General features: G+C 47.1%; 5 protein-coding genes across 5 annotated transcripts; all 5 read left to right on the top strand.

Annotated features, from left to right (window-relative positions):
- Window positions 1-847: 847 nt before the first annotated feature.
- On the top strand, window positions 848-18,186 carry LOC136942686 (histone H2AX-like). The gene is made up of 3 exons (XM_067235655.1): window positions 848-1,230; window positions 17,183-17,188; window positions 17,670-18,186. Exons 1-3 carry the CDS (start codon window positions 848-850, stop codon window positions 18,067-18,069), a joined length of 789 nt encoding a protein of 262 aa, XP_067091756.1. The 3' UTR covers window positions 18,070-18,186.
- LOC136942692 (histone H3) lies at window positions 1,897-2,307 on the top strand. Its single transcript, XM_067235660.1, has one exon. It carries the CDS (start codon window positions 1,897-1,899, stop codon window positions 2,305-2,307), a length of 411 nt encoding a protein of 136 aa, XP_067091761.1.
- LOC136942700 (histone H4) lies at window positions 12,432-12,916 on the top strand. The gene has a single exon (XM_067235668.1). The coding sequence runs from the start codon at window positions 12,432-12,434 to the stop codon at window positions 12,741-12,743; it is 312 nt and encodes a 103-aa protein (XP_067091769.1). The 3' UTR covers window positions 12,744-12,916.
- Window positions 13,695-14,213, top strand: LOC136942695 (histone H2B-like). The gene has a single exon (XM_067235663.1). It carries the CDS (start codon window positions 13,707-13,709, stop codon window positions 14,079-14,081), a length of 375 nt encoding a protein of 124 aa, XP_067091764.1. The 5' UTR covers window positions 13,695-13,706; the 3' UTR covers window positions 14,082-14,213.
- Window positions 15,961-16,589, top strand: LOC136942689 (histone H1-like). The gene has a single exon (XM_067235658.1). It carries the CDS (start codon window positions 15,961-15,963, stop codon window positions 16,570-16,572), a length of 612 nt encoding a protein of 203 aa, XP_067091759.1. The 3' UTR covers window positions 16,573-16,589.
- Window positions 18,187-19,260: the final 1,074 nt, after the last annotated feature.

Below are 19,260 nucleotides of genomic sequence, written 5' to 3'. Positions count from 1 at the left end.
GTGTCTTTTAGATCTAGTCTCGCTGGGGGTATATCTGGCCTCGCTCGCTCCGCCTAAACCAATAGGAGCAGAGCTCCCCTATGGGTCGGAGCTCCACGAAATAGAACGATAGTTAATGGAGGTAACTCCAGTTCTATGAGTGGAGCGGAGCCCCATAGGGCTGCAGGCCCAGCTCGACTTATTCAACCCGGCTGTATTAATACTTTTGGGAGGATGAGTGACGGCTGTCACCCCCTTATATAGGGCACCTGTGTGAGTGACAGGTGTGTGTATATTTTGATCTTCAGTCATTAGCTGCACTAGGCAGCGGGTAAACCAATAGGAGCAGAGCTCCCCTATGGGGCTCCGCTCCACTCATAGAACTGGAGTTACCTCCATTAACTATCGTTACCTCCATTAACTATCGTTATGGGCAACTTCCCTTTCAAGATGAGGCACAAGATAAAGTGGATTGTAGGGTCCGGATGTACATGTTCATGGTTTAAACAACATTTAGGGCCTATATCTCTGGTAAATATGTGGAGTTGTCAAATTGACAATTTGTATAGCGGACTCTCCGTTCATTTATCCACCCATGCCACATTAATTTATGCGATTGGCGCCGAAAACGAGGAGTGACTGAATGAACAAAGAGAGGGGAGGAGGGGAGGGAGGGAGACAAGGCGAGCAAATGCCCCTTCTGGGGAAGAGAGAATGGCTCCACCCCCGAGTGTGTCGCTAACTACGATTAGATCAAGACCCAACTGACATTGTAACCAATGAGCGCCGGTTGCCGTCATCTATGCTATAAATACTGTGCTCCAACCGCCCCCTTTCACAACTCGTTTGAAACATACGTATAGTCAAAATGAGCGGAAGAGGCAAAACCGGAGGAAAAGCCAGGGCTAAGGCCAAGACCAGGTCGTCCCGCGCTGGGCTCCAGTTCCCTGTGGGTCGTGTTCACAGGCTTCTCCGCAAGGGCAACTATGCGCAGCGTGTGGGAGCTGGTGCACCCGTCTACCTGGCAGCAGTCCTTGAGTACCTCACCGCTGAGATCCTGGAGTTGGCCGGCAACGCGGCTCGTGACAACAAGAAGACCCGCATCATTCCCCGTCACCTGCAGCTGGCCGTCCGCAACGACGAGGAGCTCAACAAACTCCTCGGTGGCGTTACGATCGCTCAAGGTGGAGTGCTGCCCAATATCCAGGCGGTGCTTCTCCCCAAGAAGACCGAGAAGGCCGTTAAGGCCAAGTAAAGACTAAACCTTGGTTTCACTTTCCCCAAAGGCTCTTTTAAGAGCCACCCACTACACTCTTCAAAAGCGCATTGTTTTTTACTTCTCAGTAGATAGTGTTGTATTGTACTCGGTCAATTAAAAGCCACAATCAATAATAGAATAAGACTATCGCCACGTTGGAACCACTTTTATAAGTTCTCCCACTGTAAGTAAACCTACATGGTTTGCTGTGCTGTTCATTCCACATGTATAAACCAGTGCGCATCCCATAGGAATGGTCAAGAAAATGCTGGATTACTTTGGGTTAATATGCGCAGTAATTTGACATCATTTAATACTGTATGTTCAGGTTGTCATTGGTGTGGACAAGGTCGATTTCAAATGCAAGAATGAATTTAGGCCGCATGTTTATTAATGTACTTATTCATTAAACGACTACGTGCCCGCCACTGGGCGCAGCAGTGCGAAGGATTAGAGCGGAGCCAGAAGGTTTCAAGTGTGGGTGGGAACGGACGCTAGGTCCCCGCGTCCAATTGCCAAAGGAGAAGGTGTCGACGGTCTTCCAATCAGTCTGCTCGGGAGAGAAGTCCAATCAGCGGACGACAAACCGACGATATAAACTTGTACTTATTCTTTCTGCTAGGACTTCACTTCAACTCGGAGACGAGAAGACAAGTATCATGGCCAGAACCAAGCAGACCGCTCGTAAATCTACCGGTGGCAAAGCCCCCAGAAAGCAGCTCGCCACCAAGGCTGCTCGTAAGAGCGCGCCAGCTACCGGTGGCGTGAAGAAGCCCCATCGTTACAGGCCCGGGACCGTGGCTCTGAGAGAGATCCGTCGTTACCAGAAGTCTACCGAGCTGCTTATTCGCAAGCTGCCCTTCCAGCGCCTGGTGAGGGAAATCGCCCAGGACTTCAAGACTGACCTGCGGTTCCAGAGCTCCGCCGTGATGGCTCTGCAGGAGGCCAGCGAGGCTTACCTGGTCGGTCTGTTCGAGGACACCAATCTGTGCGCCATCCACGCCAAGAGGGTCACCATCATGCCCAAGGACATCCAGCTGGCCCGCCGCATCCGCGGAGAGCGCGCCTAGACTTGTCGACTTGTCTGTGATCTCGAAACCCACAAAGGCTCTTTTAAGAGCCACCTCACTGTTTAAACCAAAAGACAAATGCCTTCCGTGTCAAACGTCTTGGTCATAGTGTTCTTTCGTCTAAGTAATTATTGCTGGCACTTGAAATGCAAACTAGGATCAAGGCCTTTTCTTCTCAAATTGGCTTTATTGCTATGTAGGTTTACACAATTTACTGAGGCAGGAAGGTGCATTCAATAATATGGATCTTAATTTTAAAAGTAGAAGATGTAAAGTTTAATACTAGCGCCAACAATATGTAAGATATAAAACGTATCAATATAAAATGGTGCAATATAATGTGCAAATAGGTGGTGGATGGACTATATGTATATAATAGATACAAGTGTTATGTCAGTGTGAGTCCCACCCACTGCTGGCCTCTAACAAGGCCAGCAGTGGGTGGGAAGAAACTTCTTTTGGCATGACGTTTTGGTCCTGATGGACCCCAGCCTTCTGCCGGAGGGGAATGGCTGGAACAGAGTGTCCAGGGTGGGAGGAGTCGGCCACAATCGTCCTCGCTCGCCTCGGGGCCCTCGAGGGTAGGCAGATTGCATCCGATCACCTTTTCAGCAGTGCGGATAATAGGCTGCAGTCTGCTCAATAGTCCACTGTGATTTTGAGGGGGTGGAAGAGACAACAGCTCTACAATGTTTCATCATCACATGATTATTGTACAACCAGATGTTTGAAGTATTAACCCTTCTGTTAAGTTCAAAGTGACCTGTTTTCAAGTTTGACAAACTCTGAAATACCATTAAGCTTGATTTGTTCACAGGATTGGTGATATTCCCAACATAAGCTAAATTGAAACACAATACATTGATTTAGGCATTAGGCAACCATTTTGCTTCAAGTACACGTAAAGTAATGAGAAAATCGATCATTAATAATATAATAAAATGGACGTTTTCACCTCCTCGGCACTTGAAGAGTTGGCTTGCAATTCAGTTGTTGCCTTCTTTTGGGTATCTTGACATTAACATCAACTCCTCCAGCGGCCTTGGCATTTTCAAGTAAGAAAATACATGGTTAAGAAAAGAGATGTGAAATAGCTGTCCTTTGCACAGCCAAGAGGTATTGAAAGGACCCGCAGCCCTCAACTGACACTAGACAGATCAACAGTAGCTTTGTGGTATTGTAAGATACCAACATCAGTCTGTTAAGAGTTTGCCTTCTCACTATAAAACACCCACCACCATTTCTAACCTTATAAACATTTTTCACCAAGGTTCACCATGGCTGTGATTATTTTCAGGTTTGCGATAATGACACATGTACATGTATGTAATTGTCCCAACAATCAATAGATACAAGTCAACACACACTGATTTCAAGCATGGATTTATTTATGGGAGGTATATACAAGCACAAGATTGACACTTTCATGAAAAGTTGAAAGAAATTAAGAAAATCAAATAGCAAAAATTGGTCCGAGCCACGGAGATAGACCTGGAGACTTCCTCATCATAATAATCACACAGATATCCTAGGGGAGACACCAGCAGTTAGGGGATATACTTACAATCGGTGTCATCATCATCATTAACTTCTTCTCTGTTGAAAACCCAAGCACATGACAGTCCACTTGACTCCATTCTTCTTTGTGTGAGTAAGATGCGTATGTCCGGTTACCTCCGGCACCTTCCCCTCTGCCTTCAAACAGGCTAGAGTTACCCCTCTACTCAAAAAACCCTCCCTTAACCCTGCCGTCCTCCAGAACTACAGACCGGTATCACTGTTACCCTTCTTTTCAAAAACAATTGAACGTGCTGTATCTAACCAACTGTCAAACTTTCTCTCTCAGAACAACCTGCTTGACCCCAAGCAATCGGGCTTCAAGACTGGCCACTCCACAGAGACTGCCCTCATTTCAGTCACCACTGCCCTCCAGTCTGCCAGAGCGGCTTCCAGGTCATCCGTCATCATTCTGCTGGACCTTTCTGCGGCGTTTGATACGGTTAACCACCAGATCCTGCTCTCCAGACTTTATGAGATGGGCATCACTGGCACTGCACTCCAGTGGATCTCATCCTACCTGTCGGGAAGATCCTACCAGGTCTCCTGGGGAGGCAAACTGTCAGGCCCTCGCCAGCTCTCCACTGGTGTCCCACAGGGCTCCGTCCTTGGACCCCTCCTCTTCTCTCTGTACACCACCTCACTTGGACCAATCATCACCTCCCATGGCTTCTCCTACCACTGCTACGCTGACGACACGCAGCTGTACCTGTCGTTCCCCCCGACCGATCCGGGGATCTCAGCTAGGATTGAGGCCTGCCTCACAGACATCTCCGCCTGGATGACCGAGCACCACCTGCAGCTGAACCTCGCCAAAACAGAACTCCTCATCATCCCGGCCAAACCCTCCATCTCCCACGATCTCTCAATCACCCTGGGATCTGCGACGGTGACCCCTTCATCCTCTGCCAGGAACCTTGGGGTTACCATGGACGACGAGCTCTCCCTCACGGCCCACATTGCTGCAGTCTCCCGGTCGTGTAGATTCACCCTCTACAACATCCGGAAGATCAGGAGATACCTGTCTGAGCACTCCACCCAGCTGCTAGTCCAAGCACTTGTCCTCTCCAAGTTGGACTATTGCAACTCGCTGGTCTCCCAGCATGTGCAACCCGCCCTCTTCAGAGGATTCAGAACGCAGCGGCCCGCCTGGTCTACAATTTACCCAGACGCTCCCATGTTACCCCGCTCCTCATCTCTCTCCACTGGCTACCTATCATGGCCCGTATCAGATTCAAGACCCTGGTACTGACCTTCCGAGCAGTGAACAGGACTGCACCCGTTTACATCTCCTGCAGCCTTACACCCCCACCCGTCACCTATGGTCTTCTTCAGACAACCGCCTGGTGGTCCCACTGCTCAAGACCACCCGGTCCCAACACAAGCTCTTCTCCTGTCTGGCCCCCCAGTGCTGGAATCAACTCCCCACCTCCATCAGAGACACTGACTGTCTCTCCACCTTCAAGAAAAGGCTGAAGACGCACTTGTTCCGGGAGTACAACGGTACTTAGGAATAGTTCGCTTGACCCGATGTTAGTTTCCTCAAGGATCACAATGATGATGAAAGAAACTTGTATAAGTGACTTGGACACTGTCAAAATGGACACACATGCACACCCACTGTAAACAGTACTTCTAGAAGCAGTAATTTAACACAATTACCCACATCAATACTGTGTGTACGTCTGTGTGTGCTATGTCCCCTCCCTTCACCCTCCCTTCTCTCTCCTCTCCTCCTGTCCTCCCTTCTGTTTCCACTCTTCCTCTATCCCCTGCCCTGCCCTTCCTGCTCCCCTCCTCTCTCCCCCTCTCTCCACCCTCCCTCCCCACCCCTCCCTTCCCCTCACATCTCCTCTCTTCTCCTTCCTTCTTCTCTTCTCCACTCCCCTCCCCTGTCTCCTCCACCCCTCCTTTCATCCCCTCTCCTTCTCTCCTTCTTCTCTCTCCTCCCTTCCTCTCCTCTCCACCCCTCTCTTCCCCCCTCTGGATGGATGAATAGTTGAGAGAGAGAAGGATGAGGGTAGAAAAGGGAAAGAGAGGAGTGGAGGAAGGAGGAGAGAAGGGTGGGATAGAGAGAGAAAGAAAAGGGGGGATGAAATGGAATGTGGAGGGAACATGAGGAGGATATAAAGATGGAGGGATAGGGGGGCAGATCTCTCCCTCTCCTCTCTATGAGAGTCTGTCTAGTGCCTAACTACTGAAACACTATTTTACTGATGTCATGCCAATACATCCTGAATTAACACATTAAAAGAAGTAATTTTAATGAGCAATTCATTCATTTGGAAGAGAGAGTAAAAGGATTTGGACTGATGACTGGATGTGTATGAGTGTTTCATGGGGTAGCACAAGTGATGAGTGTGTGTATGAGCAAGTGTTTCAGTAGTTAGACAGCCTCTCATAGATCCCACCCTCTCCTCTCCCTCACCACTCCACTCTCCACCTGTCCTCCCCTCCTTCCTCCTCCACTCCCTTCTCCCCCCGCTCCCCTCTCCTCCTGTATTAACCTCCTCTCCTTCTCTGTCCTCCTGTCCTCTCCTCCTCTCCCCTCCTCTCTTCTCCTCTCCTCCTTCACTCCTGCTCTGTTCTTTTGTCCTCTCTTCCTCCAAGTAGCTGGTGTGTGTGTGTTTCCTCTCTCCCTCACCCCTCGCTCCCTTCCCTCTCCACTGCCCTACCCTCTCATCTTGTCCTCCTCCCCTCTTTTCCCCTCCTCCCCTCTCCCTTCCACCTCTCTAATCTCCCAGTTCCTCATCTTTTTCATGCCCTCTCCTCTTGTCCTCCCCTCCTCTCCTTTTCTCTCATCTCTTCCTCCCTGCTCCTGGGCCCCTGTAGGCCCCCGTGTAGAAACGCCCCTGAGGTGGTGACTGTCTGCTTGGACACAATGCCTGGCACAATGATAAGAGCACTGCCATACCTGGGTAACACCTCCCCCCCCCCCCCCCCCCCTCCAGCTGCCACAGAGTAGGAGTGTATCTGGACTGGCTGGCCGGCACTCTGTCCTTCTAAACAGTCTCCTCTGACACACTGACCCACCTGCACACATTCCACAGCACATTCACTGAGCCCCTCTATCCTGGTTTCTATGTTTATGATGACTCCTCAGTGTCCCTGTGTCATGTAGAATAGCCCACACACACTCTCACACACTGTGCTCACATAGATGTCATTGAAGATTGAACTGTACACAGTTAGAATTGATATCCCACAGTGTTTGTAAATATTGGGGTGTGTAGAATGTTTGTTTTGTTTTAATTGTTGACAAGCAACAATCCTGTCTTTGATCTCAGTTCCACTGAATGTGATAAACTAAATAGTGTCTTACTGAATAAATAAGGAGAAATAAAGATGTTTTATACAGGATGATAGAAGACATGCTGTGTGTTTGTTGGTGATACAGTGGCCCTATGGACACACACACACATGTACACACACACATGTAAACACACACACACACATGTACACACACACACACAAACACACTGGAAACATTACATTTAAGACCAGTAATATGACAGTATTACCCACTTGAATATACACTGTCTGTGTGTGTGTGTGTGTGTTTGTGTGTGTGTATAGTGTGATCCCCTCTCTCCCTTGACCTGCCCCCCTCACCCTCCCTCCCTACTCTCCCCCCACCCTCCTTTCCTACTCTCCTTCCCTACTCTTTCCCCCCACCCACCCTCCCTTCCTACTCTCTCCCCCCACCCCCCCTCCCTACCTTCCCCCCACCCTCCCTCCCTACTCTCCCCCCACCCTCCCTCCCTACTCTCTCCCCCACCCTCCTCTTCCCCCACCCTCCCTCCCTACTCTCTCCCCCCAACCTCCCTCCCTACTCTCTCCCCCCACCTCCTCTCTCCCCCCCACCCTCCCTCCCTACTCTCTCCCCCCACCCTCCCTCCCTACTCTCCCTCCCTACTCTCTCCCCCCACCCTCCCTCCCTACTCTCTCTCCCCCGTCCCCCGTCCCCCTGTGCATCCCTGAACTGAAGCCCTTAGAACCCAGAGCATTCCAATACTTCCAGAACCTCTCTGGTTTGTCAGGGAGCTGCTGCCATGTGTAGTGACATGTCACTCTGGTCACATCATCAGACAGAGAGAGACAAGGATGTGCAGTGTTGGGGTCCAAAATCACAGGAGCTGCAAAACAAAGCCAGAAGAGTTCTACCAATTAGATACTCAATACATCAATAATACAATATATGTTTACTTTGTTATAAATCGGTCAACTTGCTCACTAACTGCACACCTTGTGGTAAAGAGTGGTATTGCTCTGTGCAACAGGAATGTGTTTACAATCTGCAGAGCTACACACGTTGTTCCATGAACCAGTGTGAGCAAATGCTGAGTGTGCCCAGAGTGGCCCCCACAGTCGTACTGACTTTGCAAGGTGAGTTAGCAGGTGCACATGACATGTCATGGATGGCTTCCCCAGACAGCAACTGAAACCTTGTCCCAAACTGGACCAGCATGTTATCTGCTTTGTTGATGTCTTGGAAGGTGACCTTCTCTTTCAGAAGTAGAAACACTGCTGACACCAGAAGGCCTGGGTGCTTCACATAGCTTGGTTGAAGTTCACCATTCAGGGCTGTAGAACAGGAGCCGTGCTCGCCACTCTGAGGCTTTCCAGGACTTGAACTCTGCAAGGGGTCTGGGTAGTCGTGTTATTAGGTGTGGTGGCTTTATATCTTTGATCCTGTTGTTTCAGCACCCTCGTGTAGTAGGGTGGATCACGACTGTTCAAAAGAAGCTCTGCAAGTTGTCTAATGACACCAAGTAAGACAGCATTCATCTAGTCTGGATCAAAGCCCACACTATATCAGACTCTCTAATGACACCAGGTAAGACAGCATTCATCTAGTCTGGATCAAAGCCCACACTATACCAGAATAAAGATGTTTATGAGTGCTGATGGTCCTTCACTCCTCTTCCACTTGTGTTTGGTGCTACTGCTTGCTATGCATCTGCCAGCATGTTCTTTACCTCTCTGTCAGGATGTTCTGTAGCAGCACAGTGTACTTCACCTGTTTCTCTACTGCTTGCTATGCATCTGCCAGCATGTTCTTTGCCTCTCTGTCAGGATGTTCTGTAGCAGCCACCTGTTTCTCTACTAGAGTACCAGGATGTAAACAGAACCACAACCAAAGTACCATTTCAACTGTGTGGTGTTTTGCATGGCTGGTCTAGCTTTTACATCTACACAACCACATAGTCCAAACAATTTTGCTGTTCACACATGTTCCAGTTTTTCTCCAAGACACACCTTTGGATGCCAGTGTTTGGCCTGATCAACACATAGTGAGAAAAAATGGACACGAGTGTCTCTTGAGCACCAAACCAAAGACCCGCAAGCGCTCCCTTCTGAGATCTCCTTCTGGGAGGGAGCTTGTTTAAATTCAGCTGTATCGGCCATATTGAACATCTGGAAGACATGTACACAGGGGAGCCGTCAGAATTGAAATGAAAAGACAAATTGTTTGGATCTGACAGAATTCCACTAGGTTTTGATACGTTTTGATATCTTTCACCATCATATATGTCCGAGGTGACATGTTCATTCTGTGGCCTTTGGTGTCTGTAGCTCATGCTGTTTTGAATCAGAGAATTCTAAAGCAGTGCCTGAATTTGAGGTGCAACAGGTATGTTGATCCAAAAAAAACTTGCACTGTTCAAGGAACTGATTTCAATGGGAGCGCTACAGATTTCACACTGCAATGTTTTTGTCTTTTATGTCTTCTTGCTTGTATATTTGACAGGTTTTGCAGTAGAAGTGGAACTCTGCAATTTCTGAGTTGTGTTTAAAGATCTTGTTAAACAGATATTTTAATCTGGGTAACACCTCTTTGTTTGTGGCCTGCTACTACTCTACCTTGTTGATGAGGTACAAGGTGAAGCCTACATCATTTACCTGCTCTACCTTGTTGATGAGGTATGAGGTGTAGCTTACATCATTTACCTGCTCTACCTTGTTGATGAGGTACAAGGTGAAGCCTACATCATTTACCTGCTCTACCTTGTTGATGAGGTAAGAGGTGTAGCCAACATCATCTACAGCTAAATACTGAGCCCCTGGCTGGCCCTCCCAGCCACAGCTAAATACTGTGCTTCTCCATTTCTCCAGGGTGGAACGCCTGGTTGACCTACGTCTGGTATGTAGGTCCTCCCTCCACCCTGGGTGGTTATGGGGGAACTGATCACTTCCTGCCCTCCTCTCCAAGGCTGTATTCATACCAGGTGTGTCTCTGACTGCTCTATAGCAGCTCCCCCAGCTCTCTAATCACATGACCAACAGGCTGGTGGTGAGCCTTCAGTTGTGTCCAGCTGGTCTAATACTAGGGCCCCTGAAGAGGTGACTAATACCAGAATAAACACATTGAGGACCGAAACAAAGTGTCCTGTAGCACCACTAGGGGGCAGCACTAGGACATGGCTGCATTGTGAACCACTTGTCTGGGTCTCCTGTTTGTGTGTGTCTGTGTTCACCCCTCTACCACACAACAACCATACACAGACAACAATGGAGCACAATTTCTTCCTTCCTCTTACCACCTCTCTATCTCTCTCCCTTCCTCACCCCTTCTCTATCTCTCTTCTTTCCTCTTGTGAAAGAATTGATGTGGCTTTGAGAGTAATTTGACTTGGTTTTTATGTTTATTGTCAAGGAACATCCAAAGACTTTGCAGAAATGATGTGGGGCAACAGAGCGCTCTGTTGGGTAATGTAGTGTACAGAATATATAATTTGTATTAATCCAGCATCCTGACTATTCAAGTACACAGTGTCTTCAGATTTCCACCACTCTCACCCCTTCTCTATCTTTCTCCTTTTCTCTCAACCTCTTTCTATTTCTCTCTCCCTTCCTCTCACCTTATTTCTATCTCTTTAAATTGTAATTGTTTATCTCAGTGCCTGGTATTTGTACTTCCCCCTCTCACCCCTCCCACCTTACCCCATTTCTCCTCCTCTCATCCCATCTCTTCCTCCTCTCCGCTCCCCTCTAATCCCCCTATATCCCTTCACATTGGGCATGCATGCACCCTTACATAAGTTCCAGTAATGAGACTCCAAACAGGATCAACTAGTCCAACAAGGAAGTGTGTGTGTATGTATGTGGGTGTGACACATTCAAATATGTACTGTATGTTCCATGAACAGTAACAATAACAACAGCAGTAAGAGCAGTCTTTAATGTTGGGATCAGATGAGTACAAGGCAGTGAAGGATTCAAATATTTGTGTCTATTCCAATATGTAATGATGGTATTCTATGACACAAATCTGTGTTCTAGAAAGAGTGGTCTGGAGTCGCAGAGGTCCGATAATATCAGCTTTAATGCAGCAGTTGGAAATCAACAAGTACAGAGCTCTGGGGTTGTCTACGTTTCCCTACTCGCAACAGAGTTTGGGCTGGTTCACGAAGTCCAACTGGCTATCTTTCCCTCCCCAGCATATAATATACAGTGCAATTAAAACAGAAAGATGAAAAGAGGGTTGAGCTTGTTCTCTCGTGCATCAGGGAGTTGTTCTTGCCTCCGCGTCCCACCTGCTCGGGTGCCATCTCCACCCAGATTCAAGGTTGTTTCTGAAAATGAAAAGATAGAGACACAGAACAACCTGCTTCCCACACCCAGTGTGAGACCCAATGTTTAAGCCTGAGCACACTTCTAAGTTCATAACTTTAATAAGCACAATGCATAACTTTAATAAGCACAATATATTCTTTAGCAGCACTACAGGTGATCAGACTGTCAGCATTACTGTCAGACACACACAGAGCCTGATGGAGCACAGAGAGGAGGCTGATGGTGAACCCAGAGTTTTATAAAGGTCAGTATTCTGTTTCTTCATATGTTGGAGAGTGAAGGATTTACTGTCAGTCCAGAATAGGTTATGATTAAGTAAATTAGCAGCCCTACCCTGGTCTGATGTCTTATCCTTTCAAATACTGGACATGTGTTTGTTTATCAGGATAGCTCCTAGACTACAATATAACATGATTTCATGTCTGTTAAACACTCTTTTGTGTCTGTAAATGTTACCATAGGCTATTGTGCTTGGCAACAATGTCAGTCAGTGGTTAAGGTCCTCCCACCTGTGCTGATCAACAGGAAGAGGATGTACTGTTTTATCAGTTATCAGTGTCCAGGGAAGGAGACAGACTAGGATATTTGACAACAACACTGTATGTGTCATTAAGGGTTTAAAGAATATTATATTTGTATATCATATTTAGAGTGCTTTGGTCCTCAATAGGCTGAGGAGCTAGTGCTAACAGCTTTTGATTGTGTTTTAGCTATCTAGTCTGAAGTGTCTCAGCCAGGTGCTTATCAGATGTCAAATATATAATAATATGAACAAGGACGCCTACATATCTCTGATAAAAGAATACAACGTAAAATATAAATGTGGACTACAGCCTATTATTTCCCCTCTCTGACTTAAGTTCCCTCCCATTGCAACGCCCTCGAAGTACAGAACTGGCCTCCTTCACGTCCGCTTATTCAAAATAAACATCCCGGCGCTGTGCAAGCGGAACCGTTCTCACTGCTGTTAGTTACGAAACGATATCATAATGTCAGGAAGAGGCAAAGGAGGTAAAGGACTCGGAAAAGGAGGCGCCAAGCGTCATCGCAAGGTTCTCCGTGATAACATCCAGGGCATCACCAAGCCCGCCATCCGCCGCCTAGCTCGCCGAGGTGGCGTGAAACGTATTTCAGGCTTGATCTACGAAGAGACACGCGGTGTGCTGAAGGTGTTCTTGGAGAACGTGATCCGTGATGCCGTGACCTACACCGAGCACGCCAAAAGGAAGACCGTGACCGCCATGGACGTGGTCTACGCTCTGAAGCGCCAGGGACGTACTCTGTACGGTTTCGGCGGTTAAATCAACATCAAGTAAACAAATCGTGGTTCAACACAAAGGCTCTTTTAAGGGCCACCCACATGTTGCGCATCAGAGACTATATCCATATTCCGGGTGTTGGGTGTCTAAATTGAGTGGAGCCTTGTGAAACGAATTGTATATCATCTTGTTATCCTAAGTGAATAAAGCACAATGAACAATACTGAGTTTAGTTTCGTCCCCCAGTTTTAGGCGCATTTGAACTGTTTCAATACCCGTCTAGGCTAGAAAATCATCGCTAATAAAGCATCGGTTATACTGACTATTACTGAAAGTTTCGTTCAAATTCTATTTCAGTGGTCATGGCGTATCCGAATCATTTGAACCAATGGTATTGTAAAGGGGTTCATTGTTCAGGCTTCAACTGTTTATAGGCTACTTGTATATATTTATATGGCATCTATAAATGAGTTGTATTAGCCGAACAGGGCGAGAGAGCGTTTGACCGAGATGTATCGGTCTGTACTTTGCGTGCCTTTAGATATGACCATCTGCTCAATGCATGCCTTATTAAAACGTGTTGTAGATAACATTGACCCAGCCCTGGATGCATGGGGGTTTCGCGTGGTACTGCAACAAAACGAAGATTCTGACGTCAATAACCACGTGTTTCTGGTTAAACTAGGCGGTAAACTGCCCAGGGAGTTGGGCTTAACTTCCGAGCTTGATTCTTTGAAGTGTAAAAGGTACATTGAAGTCTAAAAATGTTTCGAATATTTCCTTTAAGTAATCATGACTGTCAGTTTATGATTACTGAAGGGTAAGGGGGTCGGTACATCCCATGCATACGCAGTAGATTTCAGAACAGCTTGCAAAAGTCACTTCTCAGCTGTGTGCAGCGACTAGCAGGAGGCGTGCCTCAAAATTTGCATGTCTCCCGCTACATATACCCGGTAACTTGCCCCTCTACTCATCATTCGTTTCTGAGAAGCAACGATATTGACAATGCCTGAGCCAGCAAAGACCGCGCCCAAGAAGGGCTCCAAGAAAGCCGTTTCCAAGACCGCAGTGAAGGGCGGCAAGAAGCGCAGAAAGTCCAGGAAGGAAAGCTACGCCATCTACGTGTACAAGGTACTGAAGCAGGTCCACCCCGACACAGGCATCTCCTCCAAGGCCATGGGAATCATGAATTCATTCGTCAACGATATTTTCGAGCGCATCGCCGGAGAGTCGTCTCGCCTGGCTCATTACAACAAGCGATCAACCATCACTTCCAGGGAGATCCAGACCGCTGTCCGCCTTCTGCTCCCCGGTGAGCTGGCCAAGCACGCCGTGTCCGAGGGCACCAAGGCAGTAACCAAGTATACCAGCTCCAAGTAAACGGGCGTCCCTTCAAATTCACCACAAAGGCTCTTTTAAGAGCCACCCACTTGTGTCTTCAATTGAGAAAAATCCATTGCACTTGTTGAATGTATGTATTGTTTTAACATGAAGAATAAATATCGTTGCGAACAGGGACAAGTTGGTCTACTCTTCTGATGAGCCAAAATTATTCTTTACCTGTCACTACCTTTAAACACCATGTAATTGCTTAAATCAGTTTTTCCAGTATTATTCATGATGGTGGATCAGCCCTGAATAGGCTCTGATTGTTGAGTTCACCATGGATAATTTTCCGGTTAATTGTAGGTTAATGATTCAACGTGCGTCAGTCCATTTAGCAGACGTTTTTACCCAAAGCCACGTACAAATGGAACTTGTGAATAGTAGACTTATGCAGAACCCCAAGTGTATCGTTTTACAGTATTGCCGTAGCTAGTCAAGGAACAGGCTGTATTTACTAACCACATCTCAGCTACCAGGCGCGGTGAAAAAACGAGACAAATACCACAGTGAAAAGTGTTCTCAATAGCTGAAGCGCAGCAAAACATATCGATAACAATGTATGATGAACACAAATACTATACCACAGTGCAATATACTAACGTCTAACCTTGGGAGAATTAGTATGAATTATGAATTATCGATATATGTGCATATCACCTATTATTCTTTACACTCATGTAGGTCTACATATGAATGAGTGCATACTAAACAAAGTTGTTTTTTAATAGTAATCATGTGCCGCTGGCAACACTGTAGTTCATCTCCTGGCAGTGGCTGCAATGTCATTGGGCGCGCGACTTAAGAGTTAGTGGAGAGGCGAAAATATCTAAAAACAAGTACAATGAAGTTTATGATATGAGTTGAATGTAACCAAGTTATCATACATCAAGAGTATCAAACTCGAAACCCGAAAGGATGTCAACTTAGATTGGAGCATCAATCGAATAAAGACTTCTGAATTTGATATCCTGGTTGGTTCTAGCTGTTAAAAACTCGTCAAAGGTCAACTCTTCATCACTCTCCTCACCGGCTCGTCATCTGCAGCATCGTTGCTATATGGACTTTTAACTCTGATGATAGAATGTGCAGCAGATTCCGAAACACAAACACTTATTCAGCCTAATGAGAGAAATAAAAAGTCCTCAGGATTTATGCATTCTCCATCACCAACAACATGGACATTCACTAAGCAGTCCAGCTCACTGTGCAGGTAGACCAGACACACACTATCCACATAATACAGTCACGCTGTAGGCTACTGTCAGTTGTACAGTAAGACCTGTGTCCTTGTAGATTAAAAACTATAGGGGAAGGAGAGCGATAGAGAGACAAAGATTTCCCCGGTCCACAGCCACACACTGTGTTTTGTATCCCCCAAAAGAGACCTATTTTAAAGTCCCTGGTACCCCAGCTGTGTATTATAATCAGTTACGTTTCTCGGCAGATTATTTTTTTCACTGGAAAAGGTTTGCTCGTTGTTACCGCCAGCAAGTTTAGACACTATTGGGGGAAAATGGCACAGACAACAAGGTGCGCACAGCTCCCTCAGCGAGGCGAACGGCGATGATTTGAGCCGGCCACAACAAAACACAGAGTGCCTCCGGTCCACATAACGTCTTATTTTGAACGTTAAAAAGGCTGCTCATGGCCCAATTTACTTTTAGAACGCAGAACAATTCCAACAGGGATTTTTTAGCCCGTTGTTCTCCGGGAGAAAACACAACTGCGAACGGAGAGAAGCCGGGCCGGGGGTTGAGTCTACACAGTTCTCATGTCGTATTTAAACCTAACTCTCTGATCGCTGAAGCGCTACTCAACAGCAGAGAGCAGCCTCGCACATTCAAATTTCACACGTCACACGAGCGTTTTAGACATGGCAGAAGTCGCTCCAGCTCCCGCTCCGGCCAAGGCACCCAAGAAGAAGGCGGCAGCCAAGCCCAAGAAAGCTGGACCCAGCGTCGGCGAGTTGATCGTCAAGGCCGTGTCCGCTTCCAAGGAGAGAAGCGGCGTGTCCCTGGCAGCGGTCAAGAAAGCCCTGGCGGCCGGCGGTTACGACGTAGAGAAGAACAACTCCCGCGTCAAGATCGCAGTGAAGAGCCTCGTCACCAAAGGAACCTTGGTCCAGACCAAAGGAACGGGCGCTTCTGGCTCCTTTAAGATCAGCAAGGAGACGGAGACCAAGGTAAAGAAACCCGTGAAGAAGGTCTCCGCTGCGAAAGTCATAAAGGCAGCCGCCAAGAAACCCGCAGTTGCTAAAAAGTCGCCCAAGAAGGTCGCTGCGAAGAAGCCCGCGGCTGCCAAGAAGTCACCCAAGAAGGCTAAGAAGCCCGCGGCTGCCAAAAAGGCAACCAAGAGCCCCAAGAAGGTAAAGAAGCCCGCAACACCCAAGAAAACAGTGGCCAAGAGCCCCAAGAAGGCAGCCAAGCCCAAAGCCGCCAAGCCCAAGGTGGCCAAGGCAAAGAAACCAGCGCCTAAGAAGAAGTAAACCTTAGACCGCGTCTGTGTCCGTATTACAAAAAAGGCTCTTTTAAGAGCCACCCACCTGTCCTGAAATTTGCATGTCCATGTTGTTTGCCTGTGTAGGCTACCAAACACTTTCACTTGCATGATGGTCTTTCATTGCGCTTAGTTAACTTGGAGTCTTTGGAACTTTATGACAGGCCACTTCTGTTGCACCTTAAATTCTCTTGGTCTCAGACATGAGCTAAATCCCCGGGACGGCCAATATGAAAACAAAGTTGCCAGCCAGTACCAGAGGTAGAAGTGATACTTGTTACGCGTCCGCCACAAAACGATGATAAATAAAATACAAAAAAGCAAATGGAATAGTTGCAATGGCACTTCCCATTTGGGATAATCTATCGAGAAAACCATGACAGATGAAGAACATTAATGATACAGCTAGCTAATTTGAGAAATAAACGTTGCATGAGACTTTCATTGATGAAAGTGCTTCGTGGAGCTGTATATAAATGGTTCTTCTGCTATTAGCAACCTGCAAATAGTTGCTTACATTTACATTTAGTCATTTAGCAGACGCTCTTATCCAGAGCGACTTACAGTAAGTACAGGGACATCCTCCCCGAGGCAAGTAGGGTGAAGTGCCTTGCCCAAGGACACAACGTCATTTTGCAGAGCTGGGAATCGAACCGGTAACCTTCAGATTACTAGCCCGACTCCCTAACCGCTCAGCCACCTGACTCCCGCTTGGAATATTAAGGATGCAAATCCAATTTAAATATATATCTGGTAAAAATGTATGTGGATATATGAAATTGTTCTCACTACACGATTGAAGATTGTATAGTGGACTTTGCATTCATTCAGCCATCCATGCAATATTAATGTATTTGGCGCCTCAAACGAGGAGCGACTGGATGAACAAAGAGGTGAGGAGGGTGGGTAGACGAGTCGACCAATCGCGCCTTCTGCGGGAGAGAGAATGGCTCCACCCCCGAGTTTGTCGCCACCTACGATTGGATCAAGACCCAACCGAAATTGTGACCAATGAAAGCCGTTTACCACCAGCTAGCCTATAAAGTCTGTATTCCGACAAACGCTTTTAACTACTCGTTTGAACAGCATTATCACGAAGATGAGCGGAAGAGGAAAAACCGGAGGCAAAGCCAGGGCCAAGGCCAAGACCAGGTCATCCCGCGCCGGGCTCCAGTTCCCCGTGGGTCGTGTTCACAGGCTTCTCCGTAAGGGAAACTATGCGCAGCGTGTGGGAGCTGGCGCACCCGTCTATCTAGCAGCCGTGCTCGAGTACCTCACCGCTGAGATCCTGGAGTTAGCCGGCAACGCGGCTCGTGACAACAAGAAGACTCGTATCATCCCCCGTCACCTGCAGCTGGCCGTTCGCAACGACGAGGAACTCAACAAACTTCTCGGTGGCGTTACGATCGCTCAGGGTGGAGTGTTGCCCAACATCCAGGCGGTACTTCTCCCCAAGAAGACCGAGAAGGCCGTTAAAGTCAAGTAAAGACTAAATCAGTCTCACTTTCCCCAAAGGCTCTTTTAAGAGCCACCCATTACTCTTCAAAAGTGCATTGTCTTCAACTTTTCACTGGATAGCGTTGTATTGGACTCGTTCAGTGATAGCCACAATAAATATTAGTATAAAACTATCGACTCATTTGAACCACCTTTATAAGTTCCATAGTGAAGGACTAATATTTTGTGTATTCCAATATGTAATGATGGTATTCAATGACAAGTCTGTTCTAGAAAGAGTGGTCTGGAGTCGCAGAGGTCCGATAATAACAGCTTTAATACAGCAGTTGGAAATCAACAAGTACAGAGCTCCGGGGTTGTCTACGTTTCCCTACCCGCAACAGAGTTTGGGTTGGTTCACGAACTCCAACTGGCTATCTGACCCTGCCCCAGAATATATTATACAGTGCAATTAAAACAGAAATATGAAAAGAGGGTTGAATTGTTCTCTCGTGCATCAGGGAGTTGTTCTTGCCGAAGCATTCCACCTGCTCGGGTGCCGTCTCAGCCCGGTTTCAAGGTTGCTTCTGCAACGGAGATTAGGAGACAAAGTACAGCCTGCTTCCCACACCCTGTGTGAGACACAATGTTTAAGCCTGACCACACTTCTAAGTTCATAAGACATAACTTTAATAAGCACAATACATAATTTTAAGACATGCATCCTTTATAAAGTTGTACGAACATTGTTCCTGTTGCTATATTCACTAGTGCACAGTGCCCGTGATGCACTCGGTGATTAAGATGCTGTATTTATGTTCGGGTTGTCATTGGTGTGTTGATTGGATCTGATAGGTCACGTGACAAGTGACATAAGAGAGTCTAGGGGGTAGACCTGTAGACCGGAGATGAGTGACCACATGTGTTAAGATGGTTATTGAATAAAGAGTTATAACACTGTTATAGAGTAAAGAGTACCAGAACTAAACATGCTGCTGCGCCCGGTTTATAATAAGGAACAAACATAACATGGTTTCAGAAGTGGGATATTTCGCCGGAAGAAGAAGTAGAGTTATGCATGCTGCAAGGATTAGCAGGAGAGGCTAACGCTAGCAACAAGTGTCGGATCGTCAAAGAAAAGAGACGGAGAGGAAACATGGATAAGCTAAGTCCACCTACACCTATGCCGCTAACAGGAAATCTGGTTGATAACTGGAAAAGGTTTAAGCAGAGATTCAAC

Source organism: Osmerus mordax, chromosome 5 (assembly GCF_038355195.1).
Source record: "Osmerus mordax isolate fOsmMor3 chromosome 5, fOsmMor3.pri, whole genome shotgun sequence".
Classification (NCBI taxonomy): domain Eukaryota; kingdom Metazoa; phylum Chordata; class Actinopteri; order Osmeriformes; family Osmeridae; genus Osmerus; species Osmerus mordax.
The sequence above is the reverse complement of the archived record's forward strand: the minus strand, read 5'-3'. Positions and strand labels throughout refer to the sequence as shown.